At 44.7% G+C, this 24,794-nt stretch overlaps 1 protein-coding gene across 2 annotated transcripts in view; it reads left to right on the top strand.

Annotated features, from left to right (window-relative positions):
- Positions 1-24,794, top strand: part of CEP89 (centrosomal protein 89) — a 1,224,823-nt gene that overhangs the window by 415,638 nt on the left and 784,391 nt on the right. For both annotated transcript variants that reach the window (XM_078670561.1, XM_078670562.1), the window contains exon 8: positions 18,788-19,006. In XM_078670561.1, the coding sequence (XP_078526687.1) occupies positions 18,788-19,006 (219 nt within the window). The remainder of the gene's footprint in view (positions 1-18,787; positions 19,007-24,794) is intronic.

Raw genomic sequence — 24,794 nt, 5'->3', positions numbered from 1 at the left:
CGTTTGCAAAATCTAGTTGGTATTTTGAATGGCAGATTTCACGGCAACGACTGGTTTACAAATACACTAACATAGCAAACCGGCATTAAATAAAACCAAAACTCGTAGTCCCCGTCTTTTGCAAACCACACTATAAGCACCATAACGAAGTACACAATAAAATGGAATTTATTTTCTGCGTGGGGGGTGAGAAACGTACGAACTCCCAAAGCAATCAAATGGCTTTTGCATTTAACCCTCATGAACAACAGGATGCAAGTCATTAAGTATTCAGTCGACTTTTTATAGCGAGCCCGGAAGCACTTGAGACACTTATGTCTGTAAATTTACTCCTTGAATTCTAAACTTAATTTCCGCAGGATTCCTTGACAAGGTTGTTTTTTTTCAATTGTCTGTCATCTACCTGCTAAATGTAGAGTGAGCAAAAAATGTAGCGCAATCTTCCGTTCTTGGTAAACCTTCGTATGGTTTCAAGACGAATTCTGTTTTGGGGAGAAAAGAGAGGGGGCGAGGCAGCGAGTGCGAGCTTTAGTTCTGCGCCTGTACACAATTTATGCGCAGACTTCCTGAGCTTCTGACCAAATAGTCACTCGACCGTAGTCTGGTCTTCCAGACCGCTATCCCTATATAGTTACCGCATGAGCACCCTTTTTTGTTCAGAATCAATTTTTAAATTTGCACAAAAAGGACGATTTTTTTATAAATGAACTGAACGGACAAAACAAGCATCAGGCAGACCATTCAAGTAAAACTGGTTTGGTCAATGCCCGGAAGCTAATGAGCAGCTGCTTCGAATTTCAACACCTAGGCGGTATATTGTCAGCTGGAATGTTTTTTGTGTGTAAAAGAACCCCTAGCAATGCAATGTACAATATTAGAAAACAAGTTATGTCCGCGCAGCATCACTCAGCTGTTCTAAAGCATCTCGAACAGCCCTAATGCAGCACATTCGGCTTAGCTGTTCTACAGCTAGAGAAGAGTTATGCACGGCGGGCAGGGGAGGGGGCGGAGCGGGGAGAGCGAGAGCGGCATGTGGGTGTGAAGAAGCCGGGCCTTTGAAGTGAAGCTAAGCTTCACTTCAAAGGTGTCGGAGGAATGCGGGCGGCTGTGCACGCGCTTTTAAGCTCAATGCACATGCGCATTGAGCTTAAAAGTCACGGGCACTGCAAGGAATCGCCACGATTCCTTGCAGTGTGGATAAAGAGTGGATAAGTCCCAATACTCTCGCTTGCTCGATGCGCATGCGCATCGACAGGCGAGACCTAAAAAAAGTGTTATCCCTAGTGGCAGGGTGTGCATCCGTCAAACATCTATGAAGCCCACAGATTGAATGGATTGCTTGAGAGCTTTTGTGAAACTTCCTGCTTTGACACATTGTGGGTGGGTGCTATCTAAGTCTGGATCCCAAGTAAGGTTAAAGTCTCCCATAAGTATAATTTCTTCCATTGCAAATGCCCCCAAAAGTGTGAGGAATGAGTGGAGAAAAGTGGCCTGTGCAGAATTTGCAGTGTAGACCAATGCTTTCATGCATATCCTGCCCAGTATTGTCTCTTTCACCATTAATATTCTGCATTCTTTGTCCAATTTACTGCCCAGGGGGTGTATTTTGAGAAAGGAGTGGAACAGGAGGGCAACCCTGTTATGGTTGGTGGGCGTAGAGGACTGATATATCATGGGGTAGGACTTATAGCATAATCTGTGTTCGTTGCTGCGTTTGAGGTGGGCCTCTTGCAGCGCCACTATATCGTGTTTCCTACCTAGAAGGTAGTTCCACAATTTGTGCTTTGTGGCCAGAGAGTTGAGCCCTTTGTTGTTCGATGTCAGTGTAGTCACTGCGCACTTGGAGTTGGCAAACAACTCCTCCCCTGTTCTGAGAGCAGTCCCGCAAAGCTGCGCAGCAGGAACACATAGAATGATAATAACCTCAATTTATCATTGCATTTGTTCTTTCTTTCACTGCTGTGCAGCAGTGGGTCAACGCTCCTCCAATTTAGCTGCCACTGACCACACAAACATGAAATTGCTCAGTTGAGACTGTAACTTTATTTTAGCTCCCAGTTCACACCCTCTTGTGTGAAAGTTTCATGTGTCAAACAGAGACATGGACCCGATTCCCGATGGGCCTCCACACTCTTGGCTGAGGCCTTGCAGTCGTGGCAGGGGCCTGAACTCATGGCGAGGCCTCTGTAATGCGAAACTGCAAAGCTGAGGTCCCTGTACGAGTGTGGGCCCTCGTCACGAGTGCGGAGACCTGTCATGGATCGGGCCCAAAGTTTTCCACAGAGCGAGTGAGAGTTTTATTGCATACTTCATTGGCTAAGTTGGGTGGAGTGAGACATGATTGGCATTGGTAATTGTGTGCTTGATTTGTGCCTCAGTATGTATTGCTATTTAGTGAGTGTGTGCCTTTGAAGATATGATGTGTAGGCGTGTTTGTATACTGATGACGAATCTTAAGTCCTTATATGGCACTGTATGTTTGTATGCCTGTGCTCTGTTTTTTTTTCATTTAAAAGTCTGATTTCATCCTTGTTATAGATATCATTACTCATGGTGTAGATATCGCAGAATATTATTGTATGTTGTACTGTGTGCATGAAATAATTTGCCATAGTTTTAGAAGAGGATGGCGGGGTTAGATTTAAGATTAAGTACTGCTCAGTATCAGGTCTTTTTAGATATTATCTTATAGGCAGTATCCCCCTAAACTTCAACAAAACCGTAGCTAACGTTCCAATGATAAATACGTAATGGACAGAAAAATTATTGGTGTCTTTTTAACGCTGTAGCATGTCCTACGTTACTTTATTTTTTCTTTTACTGTCCACTAATAAATTAGTCCAGCAATTTCACATCGTTTTCGTGCTGATCCGCTCATTTTTAGGTCAAGCCTATCAGACAGCACAGCTGTCGAGTTGCTAAAGACATATTGTGGGCTTACCAAGAACATTCAGGGCTTGAAGACCCTCTCATTGCTTCCCATTACTTGGCTTCCCTGTCACTCTCATTTGCCTGTTTGTTATTCATGTGCCAGCTTGACAATTTTGTTTGCCCCTCCCATGAAACATATCGTCTTTACTATCTCTTTTCATTGGCTGGCTTTTATGCTTCCACCACTTACTTTTCAAGCTCTACGTTTTTCTTTTGGTCTAAGCACTCCAAGAGAGTGCTTATGTTTCCCAGCTGTCTCTTGTATGTACTTGTTTCCCCCTTCCCTCTGTGTTGCTTCTCCCATCCTGCACCCTCCATGTTGCTTCCATTGACCCCGACCCTCCATGTTTTCCCTTCCACCTGAGCCCTCCCCTACTCGCACCCTCTGTGTTACATCAGCCCCACCTACAGCCTCTTTTTTGTCTCCCACTCTCGCCCTCATTGTTGTTCCCCCATAGATGGGGTTCCAAAACAAAACTCTTTTGGGCTACTTTTTTATTTATTTTTTTGTTTAAAATACCCACAAAACATTACCTGCGTCATTTTTTAGGTGCACACATCTACACAATGACTCCACCTAGGCGTCATAGCACTTTTGTTTTTTAGATTTTGTTCTGCAGATATTCTGCACAGAATTGGGTGTGCTGTACAGCATGGCTAAAAACCATTGGTAAAGTTAACAGGTCCTAAAGGTAGGGCTGGTTGGCTTTGTTAGTGCTTGTTCAAGAGGCATGTGGTCATTTTCAGCTCTTTGAATGCTATAAAGTGCATTTGTGTGATTGCGTCTATCAAAAAATAACTTTTTGTTGATTTACAACCTCCCCAAAAACTTGGTTTCGCTGGTTGGTCACCAAATAACCTACAATTGTTCTGCCATGGAGCATTCTCAGTCAGCGTGATGTCCAACACCCCCCCTTTTTATATGACATAATATTCAAAGTATATGAAAATGGGACGTGCATTGCAATATCTAATTTCATATAACTGGCATCTGATAGCAATAACATTGAAAATGTTTCTTTAACATTTTTAGCCAAGATCAGATATAAATTATTTAAGTATTCAAGCACATGATCAGCTTGGAAGTCCCACCAGTCCTTCTCTCATCCATATTTGCCAGCTCAGTTATGTTGCAAGAAATGTATATATTACCAGCAGTTCCTCCGCACTGTTTATATTAAAGGCAATATGTGTTTTTCAAGGAGGATCGTGTGCAAGGGTATGCACTATATATTGCCACAGTGAAGGTTTGTATTTATCTGCTGTGTTGGTAGATACACCAAGTCCTTTAAAAAAACAGAATTATTGATTTTTTCACAACAATATCACAGATAGCAATAGTATTGTATAAAAACAACTAGCTTACCCGTCGCGCGTTGCTGCTCTCGTTGCTGTCCTGTTTCATTTGAGTGGGCTTGGGCAGTGCGTAATTGTTCGGTTTCCAATCTTGATTGTCGTTGCGCTCTTGTTTTATTCAAGCGGGCGTGAGCAGTGCGTAATCTATCTGTTTCCAATCTTGATTCTCGTTGCTCGTTCGTTTGTGAAGAACGGGCTCGAGCAGTGCGTACTCGATCGCCTTACAATCTTGATTTTCGTTGCTCTCCTGTTTCATTCGAGCGGGCGTGAGCAGTGCGTAATCTATCTGTTTCCAATTTAGATTCTCGTTTGCTCGTTCGTTTGTGAAGAACGGGCTTGAGCAGTGCGTACTCGATCAGCTTACCATCTTAATTTTCGTTGCTCGTTCGTTTGAGAAGAACGTGCTTGACCAGTTTTTGTTCGAACAGCTTCTAATCTTGCTTCCCGTTGATCGGTTTTCAATCTTGATTCTCGTTGCGCTCCTGTTTCATTCAAGCGGGCTTGAGCAGTACGTAATCTATCTGTTTCCAATCTTGATTCTCGTTGCTCGTTCGTTTGTGAAGAACGGGTTTGAGCAGTGCGTACTCGATCAGCTTACAATCTTAATTTTCGTTGCTCGTTCGTTTGAGAAGAACGTGCTTGACCAGTTTGTGTTCGAACAGCTTCTAATCTTGCTTCCTGTTGCTCGTCTGTTTCTGAAGCTTGTAATGCCTTTTTTCTTTCGTGCTTTAGATGTAGTTCGACAAATCGATTTCCGTTTGGGGGGGCATAACTGTCGACGATGCTCGCAAATTCGCTGTCAATTTCAGTATTAGAAAGATTATGAGGGCCCTTCTGGGTCGATTTAAAAAAATTTTTTTTTGCCAGAAACCTTCGCGGGAGTGTACTCAACAACTTCCCAAAGTTTCATGGCGATCGGATGAATGGTGTAGTAATGCATAAAGGACAAACTGACATACCTTTGCTTTTATATATATATAGACTAGCAGCCCGTCCCGACATTGTCCGGGTATGAAATAGAATGTGTGTAATGTGTGTATTTGGCAAGGGCAATTTATTTTAAAATCTTGCGGTAGACAACATTTTTTGTTTCATTTGAATCGGGACATAGAAGGTCCAGCTGCAGCCCTGGTTGATGTTAGCAGGCATGAGTAATTGGTGTAGTGATCCGCCGCCTGAGCCCGGCTACAGCACTGGTTGATGTTAGCAGGCGCATGTAATGTCGTTGAATGAGAGAGTTACCTGCCGCGGGTAAATCCGTTTAATGAGAGAGTTGAGTGACAGCGAGTAGGAGAGGCTGCAGTAATTGTCCCCGCAGACACGCTCATTTGCGTGTTCCCCCGCTTGAGGCCCAGATGCAGGCCTGTTTGATGTTAGCAGGTGCGTGTTCCCCCGCTTGAGGCCCAGCGGCAGCCCTGGTTGATGTTATCAGGCGCGTGTAATTAGTGCACTGATCCGCCGCCTGAGCCCGGCTAGAGCCCTGGTTGATGGTAGCAGGCGCGTGTAATTTTGTTGAATGAGAGAGTTCAGTAACAGCGCGCAGGAGAGGCTGCAGTAACGTTACTTACCACGCCTCCAGCTGAACGCGTTTGTCACAGCCCCAGCTCACGGCCACAGCAGATGATCTTCTGATTAATGTACGACCCACATGGCATGAATGGCGGAACGTAGCACACGCCCCCAGCGTTTCTCACGCCCCCAGCATGCCTCTTGATGCAGCGCAATTGCGTTCACATGGCATGAAGGCCGGACACACGCCCCCAGCGTTTCTCACGCCCCCAGCGTGCCCCTTGATGCTGCGCAGCAATGTAATTGGCGCTTGTATGTATGACTCACATGGCTTGAAGGGCGGACACACGCCCCCAGCGTTTGGCACGCCCCCAGCGTTTGTCACGCCCCCAGCGTTTATCACGTGCCCCAGCTCACACCCACAGCCCACAATATGATGGCTGTACCACACGCCCCCAGCGTTAGTCACGCCCCCAGCCCACGCCCACAGCACAATGCAGACACGCCCACAAGGGACTACTTTGCTGGCACAGTTCTTTTACCTTTTAAATGTATATGGTGGCCGTCTGCATAGCCTATGTCCTCCTGCTGCAACTGCCCTTTCCATCGCTGTATTGAGTGTTGTGATTGGTGCTGTGGTTACTGAGATTACCGCCTCAAAGGTTTGGGCTCTCTCTTTATAATATTAGTATGGATTACTGATCTAGTGTCCGCATGATCATCGATTTCTATGTTCATTATTTTCTATCCACTTGGGTTTCTTGCAGGGCTTTTTGAGTCTTTTGTCCTTTTTTGATCATCTTCCTATAGGATTGTATGCCGAATTTTAATGCTCTTGAGAGTATCTCAGCCACCCTCCCATATGCCTTCATTTGTCCCCTCAGTTTTTCCTTCCTTAGTCACACATTTGTTCAGAGTTCTGAGGATATCCTCCTACCTTTTTGCATCACATTTCTGCCAGCATACACTAGTCTTTATTGTTGCCCCGAGATCCAGAAACGAGACATCCTCACTGCCCCACAATTTCACAAGATCTCTTCTGGCCACCATCAAGCAATGTGACAAAATATTCTGTTGTACTTTGACAGGGTTAGGTCCTTCCAAAGCCCTCTAATAACACTAAGGACCCGATGTAGGTAGGCATTTACCAGTCGGTAACGGCCGAATTCGGCCGTTACCGACCGGTAAATGCCTTTTCCAATGTAGGGGCATGTATTTACAGATCTGTATTTTTACCGAATCTGTATTTACCGAATCTGTAAAATTACCGAATTGGTAAATACAGACTCGGTAAAAATACCGAATCTGTAAATGCAGATGTAGGTGGCACTTTAAACAGTGCCACAGGCCCCTAAGAATTTGTTATTTACCATGTAATACTATTGCATGGTAAATAACGAATTCAGGTGTACATGCACATCTGTGCATGTACACCTGTGACATGTGACACACAGACATACCCTTAGGGCATGTATGTGTGCCACATGGCACACAAGCCTGACATTGGGGTGCTACAGGGTGTCAAAGTGACACCCCGTTCCCCCTGGCAGGATTCGGTATTTACCAATTCGGTAATTACCGAATTGGTGTTTGCCATTGATTCCTATGGGCTTCAAGGCCCTTAGGAATCAATGGCAAATACTGATTCGGTATTTACCGAATCGGTAAATACCGAATTTTGCAGATTCGGTAATTGAAAAAGAAAAATTACCTACTTCTGCCTACTTCCAATTTACCTACTCTTAAATACCGAATCGGTATGATTCGGTATTTAAGAGTAGGTAAATCGAGATTACCTACATCGGGCCCTAAGTGAGGTTGCAGCACAAAACCTTCCCCAAAACCACAGAAACTTGGTGCCCCACCTTATCCCATAATGTTTGTATTTGTGGACCTTCCCAAATGGTGTGAATAAATGTAATCACATAGTCACACTGCCGGAAGCTTGTTATTTTCCGCTCTTCCCATTTCCAATAATAGGGCCTTGTGTACTTTATTCAATGTAGGATTTTGAATTGCACTAAATAGAAACCTTCTCCTATCACTGTTTCATGTCAGTGTCTACATTTTCCCTCCTAGTCGTCCTTATCTAGTGTAGCAATGCGTGTTCACCACTTGTTTTTTAATGTATTGTGGGTCTCCTGGCTAATGCTAAATTTCTATATACTTGTGTAATCTCACATTTCTATAGAGGGGCCACCAGCACTTTATATTCAAGCATCAATTCATCTTCTACCTCTTGCAATAGATACAGTATTCATAGGTCATTTAGTATGCTTGACTCTCATAGGGATGTTTTTGGGATCAACACTACAGCCCGTCCTATCTGCTGGGTGGCTGCCTACCATGCCCTAAACAGCATTGTCATTATTTGACTCTGGCTCATTTTTGATAGCTTCCCTGTTTATAAGGTCCCCAAGTATTCCCTTACTCCCATCTCTCCGTCTGTTTCCACCAATGGTTTCTGTTGGTGACTAAATGTCAAGTTGTTTATCACTATTAGTTGAGAGGCCCAGTATAATTTTTTTCAAATCAGCAAATCAATCCCCCTTCCTAGGTTCCTCGAGAGCGTGTTGAAGTGCTGTTCAAGGTGTATCTATGTCCCACAGTAAGATTCTCATCACACTGTTCACTTTCTTGAGGTAATTAGCAGCAACCAAATATGTGGTGTTTTGGAGAACGTACAATGTCTTTTAATGATATCTTGTATATCCAGTAAGGAGATAGACAGCACCACATCCGCGTTGTAATCCTCTAAGAGAGTGATCGAGTTTTGATGTATAAATTCCTCCTTTTCTTTAGTGATCTGCACTCCTAAATACTTAAACCCCTCCAGTGCAATTTGTAATGGACATATCCAACGAAATGAGGGCCTGAGGGCCCCCTTTCCATAAAGGGATATATAATCGATTTATATCAATTTATCTAGGAACTCTAGTGTTCTCCCTACCTATTAATTATTTTAATTGCTCTAGGTATCAAGTGGTTGGTTATCTGCCCGATAAAGGAGATCATACATATATAATGAAACTAGACTGTCCCTTTCCGGGTCCCATCTCAGCCCTCCAATCAGGGCATCTCCTCTAATCCAGCTTGTTAATGGTTCCAGAGTAATTACAAACAGAAGTGGGGATGGGGGTAATCCTATGTTGTTCCTCAACTGTGTCGGAAGGTCTCTTTAATGTTATCATTAACTCTTACCCTGGTGATTGACTCCATACAAAGGAGGGATATATTTGGCTGAAAGCCTGTACCAAGGCACGTTCTTTTAAATGCAGCTCCTAATAAGGGTCATTCCAGAGAGTCAAATGCCATTTCAGCATCTAACAATAGTTTTTTTTTTTTAGTTTTTTTAAAAGAATTTTTATTGCAGCAGGAATATGCGTTTAAACAAGCCATCAATGCAGGCAGTGTCGTATAGTCATGACATAACAGTTCTGATAAGGAAAACTTATTCTAACACGGCTATTCAGCTCACACCCCGGAGGTCGAGCGGCAGTATACAGTAGTTCAGTAGACGCTAACACCTGCCATGGCGTTCATATAGAGCTATTTCTCAGGTAGCGCATACGGCTGCGTTTCTAATCTTCCTATTCTCCCCGCACCTGTTCCAGAGAGCATTTGAACAATAACAAACAACTTCCCCCCACTGCCCAGATCCCCCCCCCTAAACCCTAGCATCCCTACCCCCTAACCCCCTATCCCACTCCCGTCAGCATCTAACAATAGTATACCTCCCAGATCCTGTATCTTTTTTGCCCTGCAGATAGATCCATATAGCCATTCTAAAGCTACAGCTGGTAAACCTTTAGTCCATTGCACTCTAGTAATAATACTTGGACATTAATTAATTTTGAATTCAATTCAATAGTCTGATATTATGTACCAAAAAACAAAATATAAAAAGAAAGGGAGCCCAAGAAAAAAAAAACCTTATCTACAGACATAACTTGAGTGTGATAGTTTACTGGTTATCCAAGTACCTTGCATAGTATTAAGCAGGGTACACCCAATTTTGTTTTCTGTATTTTGGTAAACCTTTAGAGCATAATCTCTGATTGATCTACCGGTATCAATTTGTCTAGGATTGTATGCAGCTGGTTGGCTAATACCTTTGTTAGCATTTTATTTTAGTGTCTAGTAAGTAATTATGCCTACATGAGGTGCATTCCTCAGGTGGTTTGCCCTGCTTTCGAATGAGTACATGAATATCCATCCTTGGTGTAGTAGGCTTTCCTTCTTTGTGCAGTATAAATGTAAATGTAAATGTGTTGTATTTGTAAAGCGCACGGCTGCCCACGCGACGGGGCGTCCCGGCGCTGCACTCATACCGCTGTGGAACCCTTCCTGGCTTTTCCACGTGAAATGTCCACTCCTGGGCACCCCCAAGGTGAAGCCAGGCATCCAAGCGCTGCTGGGGCCGTTGTGGAGATTAAGCAAGCTATTGCCCAGAGTCACAGAGTCGGACCCATGATTAGACTAGGCACCGAGGCGAGAATTATCAAGTCCGGGGAGATTGAGTCCAAGAGCCGCCGAGGCGGGAATTGAACCCTGGTCCCAGGCCAGACCTCTGCATCAGGGTCTGCCGCTCTAACCATTGAGCCACGCTTCTCCACATAGTATACATCAAATAGAAAACACACATTTAATATGTATGCATCTAAAACAATTCTGCTGGTTTGTTTGTACCTCAAGTTTTCCCACTAAGTTGTTTAATTGTCTCTGAGATTTATTCTACTCCTATCTCCTCCTCCATTTTTTCGCTGTTTTCCTGTACTAAGATTGTGATTGGGAGATCTTTTTTGAATTTGGCAAATTTTTCTGAGGGGTTTCGGAGTCTGGCTTTGTACAGCATCGCCAGATATTGTGCAAATGCCTGTGCAATTTCACCAGTGGATTCTGCTGAGTCTGCTCTACTGGCTCTAATACATCGTGCCCAACTCTAGCTCTCATCCCTCTTGGGCTGCCACGGCACAAGCTTCACGGTATTATTATTATCTACTTCATATAGTCAGTGTTGTTTCTTTAGTATTGTGCTCTGGCCTCCCTTTCCATTAGCATCCTGTACTTTTTCCTCAGTATAGCTATCCCGTTGGATAGGTTTGCTGTTAGATCCACTGCCTGCTTAGTCTCCTATTAAACTAATTGTTAGGTCTCGCCTGTCGATGCGCATGCGTATCGAGCTTGCAAGACTATTGGGGCTTAACCACTCTTTAACTAACTTGCAAGGAATCGTGGCGATTCCTTGCAGTGCCTGTGACTTTTAAGCTCAATGCGCATGCTCATTGAGCTTAAAAGCGCGTGCACATCAGTTCCCTCAGCCGCACTCCAGTCCCCTGCTGCTTTCACACCCTCTCCCCGCTCCGCCCCCTCCCCTGCCCGCCGTGTCGCATTTCTCCTCCCCCCTCCCCTTATCTGCCTTTCCCTCCGTCTTGTTTTTTTTTTTACCCGCTCCGCCCCCTCCCCTGCCCGCCGTGTCGCATTTCTTTTCTCCTCTTTGCTCCTCCAGCAGTTCTCTGTCACCTTTCCTTCTCTCCTCCCTTGTCCACCTTTTCATTGTTTTTGCCCACCTCTCCTCCAGTTGAACTCTGTCACTAGCTCCTTTCAGCCCCTTCTCATTCCAGTGTTTTCGGGTCCCATCTGATGCTTGGGGGTTAAGCTCCCTTTGCCTGCAAATGCACGGGAAAACGGACAGACACGCACCAGGAAACACCACACAGACGCAGTACAAGCATTGATTAATCACTCGCACACATCACGTTTTACTCCTTTGCTAGTGTTCTCGTTGTTTACATCAGAAAGAAACAGACCTTAAAACGATTGAATAATTGACAGAATCCTCAAATATTGTTAATTCCATTGAAGTCTAGTGAAAACGCTGCTCGAAGATGATATGTTGCTAAAATTACCGTAACAAAATCAATCCACTCACTGTAATATTCTTAATGTAATTGTATGTGCTAGCACCAGAAGGTATGGAGTGAAATTACTTAACTTGTGAGTAAACATATTTGTTCACACCCTCTCCCCGCTCCGCCCCCTCCCCTGCCCGCCGTGTCGCATTTCTCCTCCCCCCTCCCCTTATCTGCCTTTCCCTCCGTCTTGTTTTTTTTTTTACCCGCTCCGCCCCCTCCCCTGCCCGCCGTGTCGCATTTCTTTTCTCCTCTTTGCTCCTCCAGCAGTTCTCTGTCACCTTTCCTTCTCTCCTCCCTTGTCCACCTTTTCATTGTTTTTGCCCACCTCTCCTCCAGTTGAACTCTGTCACTAGCTCCTTTCAGCCCCTTCTCATTCCAGTGTTTTCGGGTCCCATCTCATGCTTGTTATAAAGGGGCTGCCAAAATGCGGACACTCCTCAACCCTCTGCTTCACATGAGACTCTGCGGCTCTCCTGGGACAATAAACCACTCCAGAACAAACATGGAGTTGTCATACGCGGCCATCTATCTCAATTAAAGGCCACATAGCTTCTCTAACCTCTAGGAAAATCTAGCCCTGCTATTTAATTTTGGTGCGGGATTACTGTGTAAAGAAGGTTTGCATAACGTCTCATCTGACTAACTAGTGCTTTAGTTTAGCATTGTACGTGTTTTCATAGGCTTGTGTGTATGTCCTTTAATGCATGTGCATGCTTGTCTTTTTCTGTTCAGTTCCCGTGTTAGTGTGTGCTTACCTGGATTTCCGTTTGTCTAATTTATGTGGCCTTTGTCAACGAGGCAATCCGCTACTCTGTCCAACGTTTATGAAGACGAGACACTCAACCACGCAATGCCACTCACACACACAACGCCACTCACACACACAACGCCACTCACACATGCAACGCCACTCACCCACGCAACGCCACTCACCCACGCAACGCCACTCACCCACGCAACGCCACTCACCCACGCAACGCCACTCACCCACGCAACGCCACTCAGCCACGCAACGCCACTCACACACGCAACGCCACTCACACACGCAACGCCACTCACACATGCAACGCCACTCAACAACGCAACGCCACTCAACCACGCAACGCCACTCAACCACGCAACGCCACTCAACCACGCAACGCCACTCAACCACGCAACGCCACTCACACACGCAACGCCACTCACACACGCAACGCCACTCACCCACGCAACGCCACTCACCCACGCAACGCCACTCACCCACGCAACGCCACTCAACCACGCAACGCCACTCAACCACGCAACGCCACTCACCCACGCAACGCCACTCACCCACGCAATGCCACTCACCCACGCAACGCCACTCACCCACGCAACGCCACTCAGCCACGCAACGCCACTCAGCCACGCAACGCCAATCACACACGCAACGCCACTCACACACGCAACGCCACTCACACACGCAACGCCACTCACACACGCAACACCACTCACACATGCAACGCCACTCACACACGCAACACCACTCACACATGCAACGCCACTCAACAACGCAACGCCACTCAACCACGCAACGCCACTCACACATGCAACGCCACTCACACATGCAACGCCACTCACACATGCAACGCCACTCACACACGCAACCCCACTGAAACAACAGCGCCACTCAAACAACAGCGCCACTCACACACGCAACGCCACTCACACACGCAACGCCACTCACACATGCAACGCCACTCACACACGCAACGCCACTCACACACGCAACGCCACTCACACAACGCCACTCACACAAACAACGCCACTCATCCACGCAATGCCACTCATCCACGCAACGCCACTCATCCACGCAACGCCACTCATCCACGCAACGCCACTCATCCACGCAACACCACTCACACACGCAACGCCACTCACACACGCAACGCCACTCACACACGCAACGCCACTCACACACGCAACGCCACTCACACACGCAACGCCACTCACACACGCAACGCCACTCAACAACGCAACGCCACTCAACCACGCAACGCCACTCAACCACGCAACGCCACTCAACCACGCAACGCCACTCAACCACGCAACGCCACTCAACCACGCAACGCCACTCACACACGCAACGCCACTCACACACGCAACGCCACTCACCCACGCAACGCCACTCACCCACGCAACGCCACTCACCCACGCAACGCCACTCACCCACGCAACGCCACTCACCCACGCAACGCCACTCACCCACGCAACGCCACTCAGCCACGCAATGCCACTCAGCCACGCAATGCCACTCACACACGCAACGCCACTCACACACGCAACGCCACTCACACACGCAACGCCACTCACACAGGCAACGCCACTCATCCACGCAACACCACTCACACATGCAACGCCACTCAACAACGCAACGCCACTCAACAACGCAACGCCACTCAACCACGCAACGCCACTCACACATGCAACGCCACTCACACACGCAACGCCACTCAAACAACAGCGCCACTCAAACAACAGCGCCACTCACACACGCAACGCCACTCACACACGCAACGCCACTCACACACGCAACGCCACTCACACACGCAACGCCACTCACACAAACAACGCCACTCACACAAACAACGCCACTCATCCACGCAACGCCACTCATCCACGCAACGCCACTCATCCACGCAACGCCACTCATCCATTTGCAAAACGAAAAATGTTAAACTCTTCTATTGCGAGACCTATTGCATTTTCAATGCTTGTTTTTCTAATTCTAGTGCCGTTGCTTTTCCCTTCTTGGGTCCTAACTTGATTGTTGATTTAGCCCTCCCCCTTCTCACCATCTTAGATGCCTTCCACAGGGTGACTTCTATCTGCACCATTCCCTAATTTTCTTTAAAGTGTAATTCTGTGGTGGTTCCTATACCTTCATTTACTGCATTATATTTTAATTGCAAAGTGTCTAGTCTCTATCCAATCAGTCTTTCGTTAGTTGCTGCTGTCACCTTAATGGGACATGATATGATATCCCCCACGCCAAGTATTCATGTCACTACATCTCCAAACCTGGGGCAGAGGCGTGAGGATATAGCCCAGCCTGGAGAATTACCCTCTAGAGTTTACAACATAGGAGGACTGTCATATTTTTCGGTGTGTCTGTCTCCAGATGTCTGTTAACCCCGTGGCGGCCTCAAAATTATGCAAATTCTCTACCTTGTTTCTTTGTCATAAATCTGTCCAGGCCCTCTTGCATGATCATATCAAAGTTTCCACCTACAATTAGAACTGCTCTGAAGTTTGAAGCTTCAGGTTTCCAATATACTCTATCTTAGTCGACTCCAAGCATGGTGGTAGTTAAATTAAAATTACTGTTATTTTGTCCTTGTTCTATTCCACTTGTATAGCTGTATAGTATTCCTTGGGGTGTGTTCAATTATGATTGATCATTTTTGAAACTGATCTGCTTTCTGCGATTCCAACTCCATAGGATCTCAAAGTGAACCCCTAGCGTGGCAGTGTTTTTTTATTTACCCCATCCCATAAATGTGACATTGTTACCCCCTTAGGGTGGTTTCCTGATGGAATATCAAGGATGCATAGTATCAGCTTAGGAATTGTGTTAGCACCCCTCATTTGAGTCTATGCCCCAGACCATTAACATTCCATCTCAATACCACTAACACACAAAAACGACCAAACGGACTTTCATCCAAAACAGAATCCTCGCCAACTCTAGCCTCTGTGGGGCTTTGCAGTTCATGTCTTTACTTTCCTTGCTTGTTACATTCTTGCCCTTCTCCTGGGCTTGTTATTCCTTTCTTCCTCTACTTCTTTCTTTTCGTTTACTAATCTTCTCTATCTTGACAGGTCTATAGTAGTTGTACGCTTTAGTAATGTTGTGTGTCTTTCCTCCATCCCTTTAACCATTCCAAAACTACTCTAGATTAGTGAAAAATCTTGTCTTCCCTTCTGGTAAGACCCCTCATTTTGATGGGAATATCATATAATATGTTTCATTTGCATAATTTCGCCTTAGCCATGTTAAGCGATCTTCATTTGGATTGTACTGCCTATGTATAGTCTGGGAATAACATGATCTTTATGTTTTCCATTTGCATGAGTCCGTTGAATCTGTCTACTATAAGTATTGCATTTACATCCATAAAGGTGAGGACACTGGCTAATATTGGTCTTGGTTGGCCACCTGGTCTTTGGGAGTGGGACACAAGGCACAGTGTGCTTTCAATTGGGAAAATGCCAGAAAGGCCTTCGTGCTGGTGGCGTCCATGATCATGACTTCCCCAAAGAGTTCAGTGAAGACCCTTTCTGCTGTCTTGGCTATCCCTACCAGGCGTATATTGTTGCGCCACAAGCATCCCCTAAGCATCCTCTGCCCTGGCATGCAATCCCTGAGTAACTATTCTTTCATGTTTTTGATAAAAGAGGTGTACTACTGGCTTTAATGTTTTGGAAACTTTCTGTATGTCCATTCTAAGTTGATTGATGTTGGGTTCCCTTGTGTCGATTGTTTGCTGAAAGATAGTTCTAAACTCTCTAACTGCTGTAGGATTTCATTTAGAGATTGGTCGGAGTTGTTCTGTGTGCCTCCCTTTGTCTAGTTAATGTCTGGTGGTGGGTCTGTGTTGTCACCTTAGAAGAAGTGTTTATCCAGTCTGTTCTGTTGCATTCGTTTTGCTTATTTGTCACACACATCATTCTGCATTAACTGGCATGCCCTTTTGGTACACTGGGTTTTGCACATTTTGTAGTGTCTTTTCTGTCAGTGTATTCTCCCACCTGTACTTTGTTGCTGTACCCCACGGCGGATTTTCCTTTCTTCTACCACAGCTTCCAAGCATTGGCCTGCGTGGTGTGCAGTGGATCTCCTTCTTTTCCCTTCTCCTATTGCCGTTATCACTTTATAAGTTGAGAATCTTAATGTCCCTTGGTTGTCACCAGTTAGGCGTTCATCTGATCCCACTGTATATACTGGGTTTAGTATATATGCTTCCTCCTACAGCTCCACGCTTGGGCCGGGAGCATCCCCCGAGCTGTTTCTTTATTTAGTTTATCTTTTTGCACTGAAATCCCCATGCTTCGCTCTAAATATCTCCCCTCACAGGCTCTCTGTTTCGGCATAGCCCTCTCCCGACGACATCCTCTGTGGAGGTCCTACGTGCAATGAGGAATCTTCCTTGTGTACCTCAACCTGAATATGCTCCTCCTGCTTACCTTTAATGTTAAGTGGGGTCCCGAACGGACATTCACTTGCACACCTGGCTGTTTTAGTGGCGCTCCTTCAGTTGATTCAACTCTCCGATCATTGCACCACTTTACCTTTGAAGCAAGGTCAGTGGCTCATGTTGCCCCACAACTCTTCTGACTTTTATTAAGTCAATATTTCAATCAATATGTCAATGTTATTCTAGTTCTGGGACTGTACATCTGGGAATCAGGCATTGGTGGTTATGGGTGCCTGCTCTGTTGCAGGATATTGGCCTTATTTGGCCCGTTTCATCAGAAGTTATCTAGGACAACATCTTACTTCAGTGTCCATACTACACCTCTTAAAAACATTTGAGCCATCTATCTACAGGCACTGAGCTAAAAGATCAACTTCCTCAATGCTAGTTAGTTTGGAATTTTGTCTGTGCCGCTAAACCATAATATCTCAAATTTTCTTTTGTCCACTTTTTTATCCTTCTTTTTTATCATTATTTAGCTGCATTTATTTTGAGTTTTTTTGGGTTTTACAATTTCAATTTGTGGCTTTCATTCTTTCTCCTTTTAAAGTTTATTATTTTGTTTTGGTATTTTTCATTTCTAATCTGATCATTGAACAGTGTTTGTTACTTTAAGGTCTGGAACTCTCAGAAACATTAGTATTTTAAATAAATAATTGCCTTTGTGTTATTCTACTTTAAAGTACAATATTCGTGCTCCCTATGTTTGATATATGTTTTGTTTTGTTAAACACAGCTAAGCATGGAAAAAATGAAGATTTTGTTGTTTGTGGTACCATAGAAATTTTGCAATGACTTGGGTGGAATATGTTGATGAATATTTTAGCATGAACTTAATGGATGTTCACGTAGAATTAAAAAGATATTCAATAATGTCTTTGTTTTCTTTCAGTTCAGATTTCTTTTTTTACTCCAACGAGCCATCTTTCCATAATCTGTTACAATAGTTGGCCTGGTTCGGCCCCTTTTGCCAACTGTTTGATACATTAATTCCTGATTTGCATAGAGACTAAATGTGTGAGTTCACAGAAGTATGTGATGAATGTTAGTCCACACTGATTTTAATAACGTTTGCCCATAAACCGACACACCATAAGAATAATTTAAAAAACTTTGCATTTTGTATAAAGGGACATACCAATAGTAAAAATACAATTATTTAAGTAATATGTCCAAATGTAATTCTGATTCATTTCTACTACCTTATGTTTTTCAAATTATAGATGATGTAGTCCCAAATTTTCACTATTGGTGTGCAGATTTGCAGCTTTACTGAGCCAGGCTAATCTTCTTTTATGCTGGATGTTTTGGTTTCTTACACCATAATATCAGTACAATCCATGAAAAAAATAAAATGCCTTTTGCATTGCACCAATGCTAAACTCATTGAAAATGGTTATGAAAATGAGTGCTTTTTAAGGATCTGGTGGATGAAAAAATAAAATTTATATGGCTATTGATTCCTCATGGTGTTGGCGAGGAGAACACATTATAAACTTTATAAGCAGCATGTTATGATTGTAAGACACAATGAAATCAAGATAAGGTTCTTCCTGAGAGAAATTTCCTTACAAATCAAACTTGGATTATTTTGTTAGCAGCTGTCTTTTCCTCCTTTGCTTAATCCACCTATTGGCACAATCAGTTTGGTTATAACAATTAGGCCCTGATTGGAATGAGAGCTATCCACAACTCCTGCAGCCCAGTGACTGTCATGGTAACCTTCCAATCAATCTAGATAAATGTCTATTGGTAAAGATGTATTATTTGTGTTGCGATAAATTTGGGTTCTTTAATGCCGTTAATTTGGCAGCCTCTGTCCATGTCATCCTTGAGTGAAATTTGTTTCCTATTGTTTAGATCGTACAGATACAGCACACCATGAATCAGTTGGTCAAAGGAAAGACAGATACGATGAACTCAAGAGCCAAAACCATTTGCTTTCTGCTGAAAACCAGAACATTACAATTGAACTTAAAGAATTGAAAAAGCAAGTCAAGGGATTGCGACAGAAACTAAAAGAACTAGGAGATGAAAACAGAAGGCTTGAAGAAGATGGAGAAAAAACACACATGGAAGGTAATCATTTTCTACAAAAAGATTCAGTTAATAATGCCACTTAAATTCTAAATATTTTTAAATTGCTTAGAAATCAGAGTACAAAATTCCTATTTTTTAATATTGTCGACATTATTTTTATTGCCATCACTTTTTCTTTATATTATTTCTATGGATATTTAACACTGTGTCTTTTGTGCAACAAGATTGAAATGGCCAAAAGAGAAGAAAAAATCACAAATATTTAGAGTAGGAAAGTTACTGGATTGTGTCACATAAAACTGCTTTAATCTCCATATGCCTAAGTCATTAGTACTTGAGACTTCAATAATGAAAGAAGAATGTGTGCTGCAGTGATTTCTGTCTTTTGTGTTTAACTCTGAGCAATACGTTCAGGTGGCCTATGCCAACCTGACACTTATGATGCAAAGTCTGTAGTCTACCAGATTTCCTTTTTTATTTGTTCGCCTAGAGAACCTAATGTAGTTGGTTAGTTACATTAATATTATTTTTCATGACTAGGAGCGTTAGTCTAATTGTCACCTTTATGCTGCACCTTAGTCCACCTTCCAATAACTCTTGTCCTCCAGTTTTGACTATCTCATTCTTATTGTGCATCTGAACATTGCTTGAAGCACTAGAAAATAAACAATGGTTTCCCTATGCATCCCTCAAAAAGTACCTGCAATGTATATACCGAAATTCAATCCAAATATAGACATACTAATGCAGTAACCATTCCTAATTACACGTTTTTAAACTAGTCATTGAGTACACATTAGGATACATTTGAGGGTGAAAAATGATTATATTTTAATCATATTGCCCTTCAATTGACATCTTATATGAAGTTCCAATGAAAACAGCATTTACAAATAACAGAGGGTGGGTGCAGTGCTCCGAACACTGTGCATACAAACAGGGTAACGTGAATATATTCAAGCAAGTTCACAAAGCCATTCATGGCCAGGCTGAAAGCAGCTGTAAGACACAGCAAGTGATCCAGGTTGTCCATGAGATATACTGTGACTAATGTTTAGTCCTGGTATTTAAATGTTGCAGTTTCGACCCTCTTGGAGAATACATTCATGTGTCTGAGCAGCACAAACTAAATTGTAACAATAAATGACTATTGAATAAAAAGGGGAGAGATTGAATCTTAGTGTTTTCCTGGTCTCAAACAGTTGCTTTAGCATGATAATTACCTTCTTTCCCTCAGACCTATGTGTATGATTATGTATTCCCAGTAGATATTTTGAACAACTAGGATCAATAGCTATGTTTAACAATCATATTAAGCCTTGTTATTGTTGGTTTTGTGCATTTGTTTGTATATATTAATGTTGTCATGTTTATGTGCACCGCATAGGGAGCACTGCCTTCACCCCCTTTCTTTGTAATTGAAAATATATTATTCATTGAAGAATATCAAGATTAAACTACGATCATTATTTTCCCTCATATGTGTCCTAGTGTGGATTTAGTGACTATTTTATAGCACTTGTAATTATTTATACATTTGGTTGTTACCTTAGCTTATATATATTTAGATTCTATCACCGTATATATGCATTGGGTGTTATTGAGCAATTCCACTGGTCTTCAATCAATGCCTAATTTGAGGAAATAATCAGTGCCAGTCCAAGTTTTGTTTATTAGGTGGCTGAGCATGCAGAGGTTGTTAGCTGGGAGATGGGGTGTTGTTCCTTGCCTTCTTCTTCTGACAGTTGACGTCCCAGCTGTACATTTGGATTGGTAGGACAGCTGCATGCACACCATCCAGGATAAACAACCACAGCACTTTTTTTATTTACATTATAGCTTTTAGAAATAGAAGGGCTACCAATATATCAAATGATAAACTATAACTGTATTGGTTGTCCTATTTCCTTTGTGAAAATACAAAAAGCCTTCTCAAATGTCCATTACTGCTGGTGAATTACGGTGTCTGCAGCCAGGGACTGGGACAATGTGAGAGATCCCTAAAAATCAGCAGAACCTGAAATAAGTGCTTGTTGTGTCCACCATAAAAAATAAGGTGATGGATGGACTCCTTGAGTTATTCACAGCCACTTGCAATTGCTTTGGCCACATCCCAGTCTAATGTTTTTTTGCCCACCATGCCACCTTAGTTTGGACCCAATCATATGTAAATTAGTCTTCTGCCTGCTCCTCATTGGACCAGTCCAGCACAAACTGCCAAACCAGGTACTCCCTAAACCGGAACACAAGAAACCTAGGACCGGTTTTTCCCCAGTTAGGGCTCTTCAGCCAAGTATAGCTTGGTTCCATTGGCATAGTCAATCAATCAATCAATCAGGGATTTACAGAGCGCAATACTCACACGTGAGGATCTCAAGGCGCTGGGGGGGGGGGGGATTCAGGTAGCTCCGGTCACCTGAAATGCCAGGTCTTGAGGCTCTTCTGGAATGCCTGCTTGCAGTGTGGGGCTTTGTCAGATGCTGAGGGTGAGTTTGTTCCAGGTATTTGTCGCGATGAAGTATCTGCCTTCCGTTCTGGCTCTGTGGATGCGGGGAATGCGGCCAAGGCAAGGTCAGCAGAGCGGAGGTTTCTCTTGGGGGCGTAGAAGGCGATTCTTTCGTTGATGTATTGGGGTTCGGTGTTGTGGAGGGCTTTGTAGACTTGTGTGAGCAGCTGGAGGTCACTCTTTTTTCCACGTTGAGGCAGTGTAGGTCTCATAGTTGCTGGGTGATGTGGTCTTGTCATGGGATGCTGAGAACGAGTCTGGCTGCGCCGTTCTGGACGGTCTGGAGTTTGTGGAGTAGAGATTTGTTGGTTCTGGAGGAGAGGCCATTCCCATAGTCCGGCCTGCTGGTGATGAGTGCATATGTGACGGTCTTCCTGGATTAGGGGGGATCCATTTGACTTGCAGAGTATGCAGAGGGTGTTGAAGCCTGTTTAGGATACAGCGTTCATCTGCTGGTTCATGGTGAGGGAGGAGTCGAGTATAATGCAAAGGTTGCAGACGTAGTCCGTGAGAGGTTTGCCTAGGGCAGGGGTCACCAGGTGTCGTCCCATTGAGAGGGGTTAGATCCAAGGATGAGGACTTCCCTTTTCTGCGAGTTGAGCTTCAGGCAGCTGTTGCTCATCCAGGTTGCGATGTCCTTCATTCCTTCCTGGAAGTTGTGCCTGGTGATGTCAGGTTCCTTGGTGAGGGAGAGGATGAGCTGGGTGTTATCGGCGTAGGTCACTATGCCGAGTCCATGTTCTCTGACGATGGTTGTGAGGTGGCCTTGGAGATGTTGAAGAGCGTGGAGCTGAGGGAGGATCCTGGGAGTACTCCGCATCTGATCTCTGTGGGTTTGGAGAGGAAGGGCGTGAGTTAATTCTTTGAGTTCAGCCGGAGAGGAAGGAGCGGAGCCAGTCTTGGGCTGTTCCCTGTAGGCCGGCGTCGTGGAGTTTGGCAGCTAGTGTGCAGTTGGAGACGGTGTCGAAGGCGGCTGAGAGGTCTTGTAGAATCAGTGCGGCCTTAGTCGCGGAGTGTGCGAATGTCGTCCATGGCGGCTAGGAGGGTGGTCACAGTGCTGTGGTTGCTGCGGGAGCCCAATTGAGATGTGTTGAGGATGTTGTTAGATTCTAGGATGTTTGTTAGCTGGATGTTAACGGTCTTCTCTGTGACTTGGCAGCGAAGGGGAGGAGGGAGATGGGCCTGTAGTTCTTGAGGTCTGTCGGGTCTGCAAAGGGCTTCTTGAGGAGGGGTTTGACTTCAGCGCATTTCCAGTTGTCGGGGAACGTGCCTGTTTCGAGGGTGCAGTTGATAGTTTGTCGTAGTTCTGGTGCAATGGCAGAGACAGCCCTGTGGATGATGTGCAGCGGGCAGGGGTCAGTGGATGCTCCTGAGTGTATGCTCCGGAGTGTATGCTCCTCATGGCCTTTGTGGTGTCTTCTGTGGTGACAGGGGGCCAGGCGAAGATGATTGGCTGGGTGGAGTTGCTGGTGGGAGGTGTTGGGTTGGTGCCGTGGTTTTGTTCGTCGAAGCTGTCATTGATAGTCCTTATCTTGTGGTGGAAAAAGGAGCCAAGTTTCTTTCAGAGTTTCTGGGAGGAAGGGACGTCTGAGGTTTCTCTGGGGGGTCTGGTGATTCTCGTTTGATGTTGAAGAGTTCCTTGGAGTTGCAGGAGTTGGAGAGGATTCTGTCCTGGATGAAGTTCCTCTTCGTAGATTTGATGAGTTGGTTGTGTGCTTTAGTGGCGGTCCTGTAGGCGGTGCATGCTACTGGGGTTTTGCTATTCCTCCATGCTTTTTCGAGTTGTTGGCACGAGCACTTGGATTCTCGAAGGTTTGTGGTGAACCAGTTGGCCTTCGTAGTGTGTTGTCTGTCCGAGTCCTGGAGATGTGCTTGCGTGTTGGCGCAGTCGGCGATCCATTTGTGGAGTTTGTTGGCTGCAGAGTTGGCGTCGGTTGTGGTGGGTGAGGAGTGCGGCTGAGGGCAGAGGCAAAGTGCTCTTCCGAGATCTTGCTCCAGTTTCTGCACAGGGGCATGGCTTTGGCTTGTGTGCGGTGGGTTTCGAGAAGGAGAAGTGGATGCGGTGGTGGTCCGTCCAGAGGGGTTGCGTGGTGTGGCTGAAGCGTATGTTGATTTCACAGGCGAATATGGGGTCAAGGGTGTGTCCTGCCTTGTGGGTTGGGGTGGTGACGAGTTGCTTCAATCCAATGTTGGCGAGGTTGTCCAGGAGAACGGTGGAGTTGCGGCTGCTGAGGTTGTCCAGATGGAAATTCAGGTCTCCGAGCAGTACGTAGTCCGTGGAGGAGAGGGCGTGGGGCTCAATATAGTCTGCAATGGTGTTAATGAACGGGGGGTCAGGTCCGGGAGGTCTGTAGGCGAGGGTTCCGCTTAGAGTTGTTCTGTAGTTGACCTGGATCTGGAAGTGGATGTGTTCCATAGGGGATAAGGAGTCATTCGAAATGGAGGTTGTCAGTCGGAGGGAGCTTTTGTGGACGATGGCTAGGCTTCCTCCAGGGTGGTTTTGGTGGTTTTTCCTCTCGATCTTGTACCAGCCAGGGACGGCGCTTGCGATGTCTGGTGCAGAGCTGGAATTGGTCCAGGCCTCTGTGAGGAAGGTGACATCGGGCAAGAGGGTGTTGAGGTGGTCCCAGATTTCTATTGCATGTCTGTGTAGGGAGTGTATGTTGAGGAGTATGCAGTTCAGGGGTTTCTATGCACTTGCCTACAGTGGGGTGGCAATAGCTGTCTGTGTCCGGAGCCTGGGACCTACGTCTGGGCATAGATGAAACACTTAGGAAAATTTCAGTGAAGGTTCACACAAGCTGAAAGCTTAAAAACCTCTAGATTACACCATATGTAATGAGTGAGCACTCAATTTGCAGAGCGATCTTGATGGCCTTAATGTCTAGTAAAGAGAGGTTGTTAATATGAATTTTTCAAGATATAAAGCAGTCTGATCTTTTTTGTTTTTTTGAGAAACGTGTTCCCAAGTGGCAAATATTCCCTGTGTCACTGTTGGTTGGAGATACAGTTCATTTGGTAAGGCTTTCTGCCCCAGTAGTACTGCATAATTGATGTCTCAATGACCCACTCTCCAAATCCACTATTTTAAAAGAATTTAAATTGTTATACTGCTTAAATTCTCCTTTTATTGTGTGCATCACAAAATATATATTTTTTAAAGTAATTATTCTTTTAGTTGAGTACCTTCCACAGATACCCTTTTAGCCATTTGGTTGAAGTTGGCATTCTGGTAGTTCTTACTGAAGAAACTAGCTAAGTTCACTGGTTCCTGCACTACATTCCAGGACTTTTGTTATCTTTGTTTCAACCTTGTAATCT

The sequence above is a fragment of the Lissotriton helveticus genome, chromosome 12 (assembly GCF_964261635.1).
Source record: "Lissotriton helveticus chromosome 12, aLisHel1.1, whole genome shotgun sequence".
NCBI lineage: Eukaryota > Metazoa > Chordata > Amphibia > Caudata > Salamandridae > Lissotriton > Lissotriton helveticus.
Note: the sequence above shows the minus strand (reverse complement) of the source record. Positions and strands in the feature narration are given on the sequence as shown.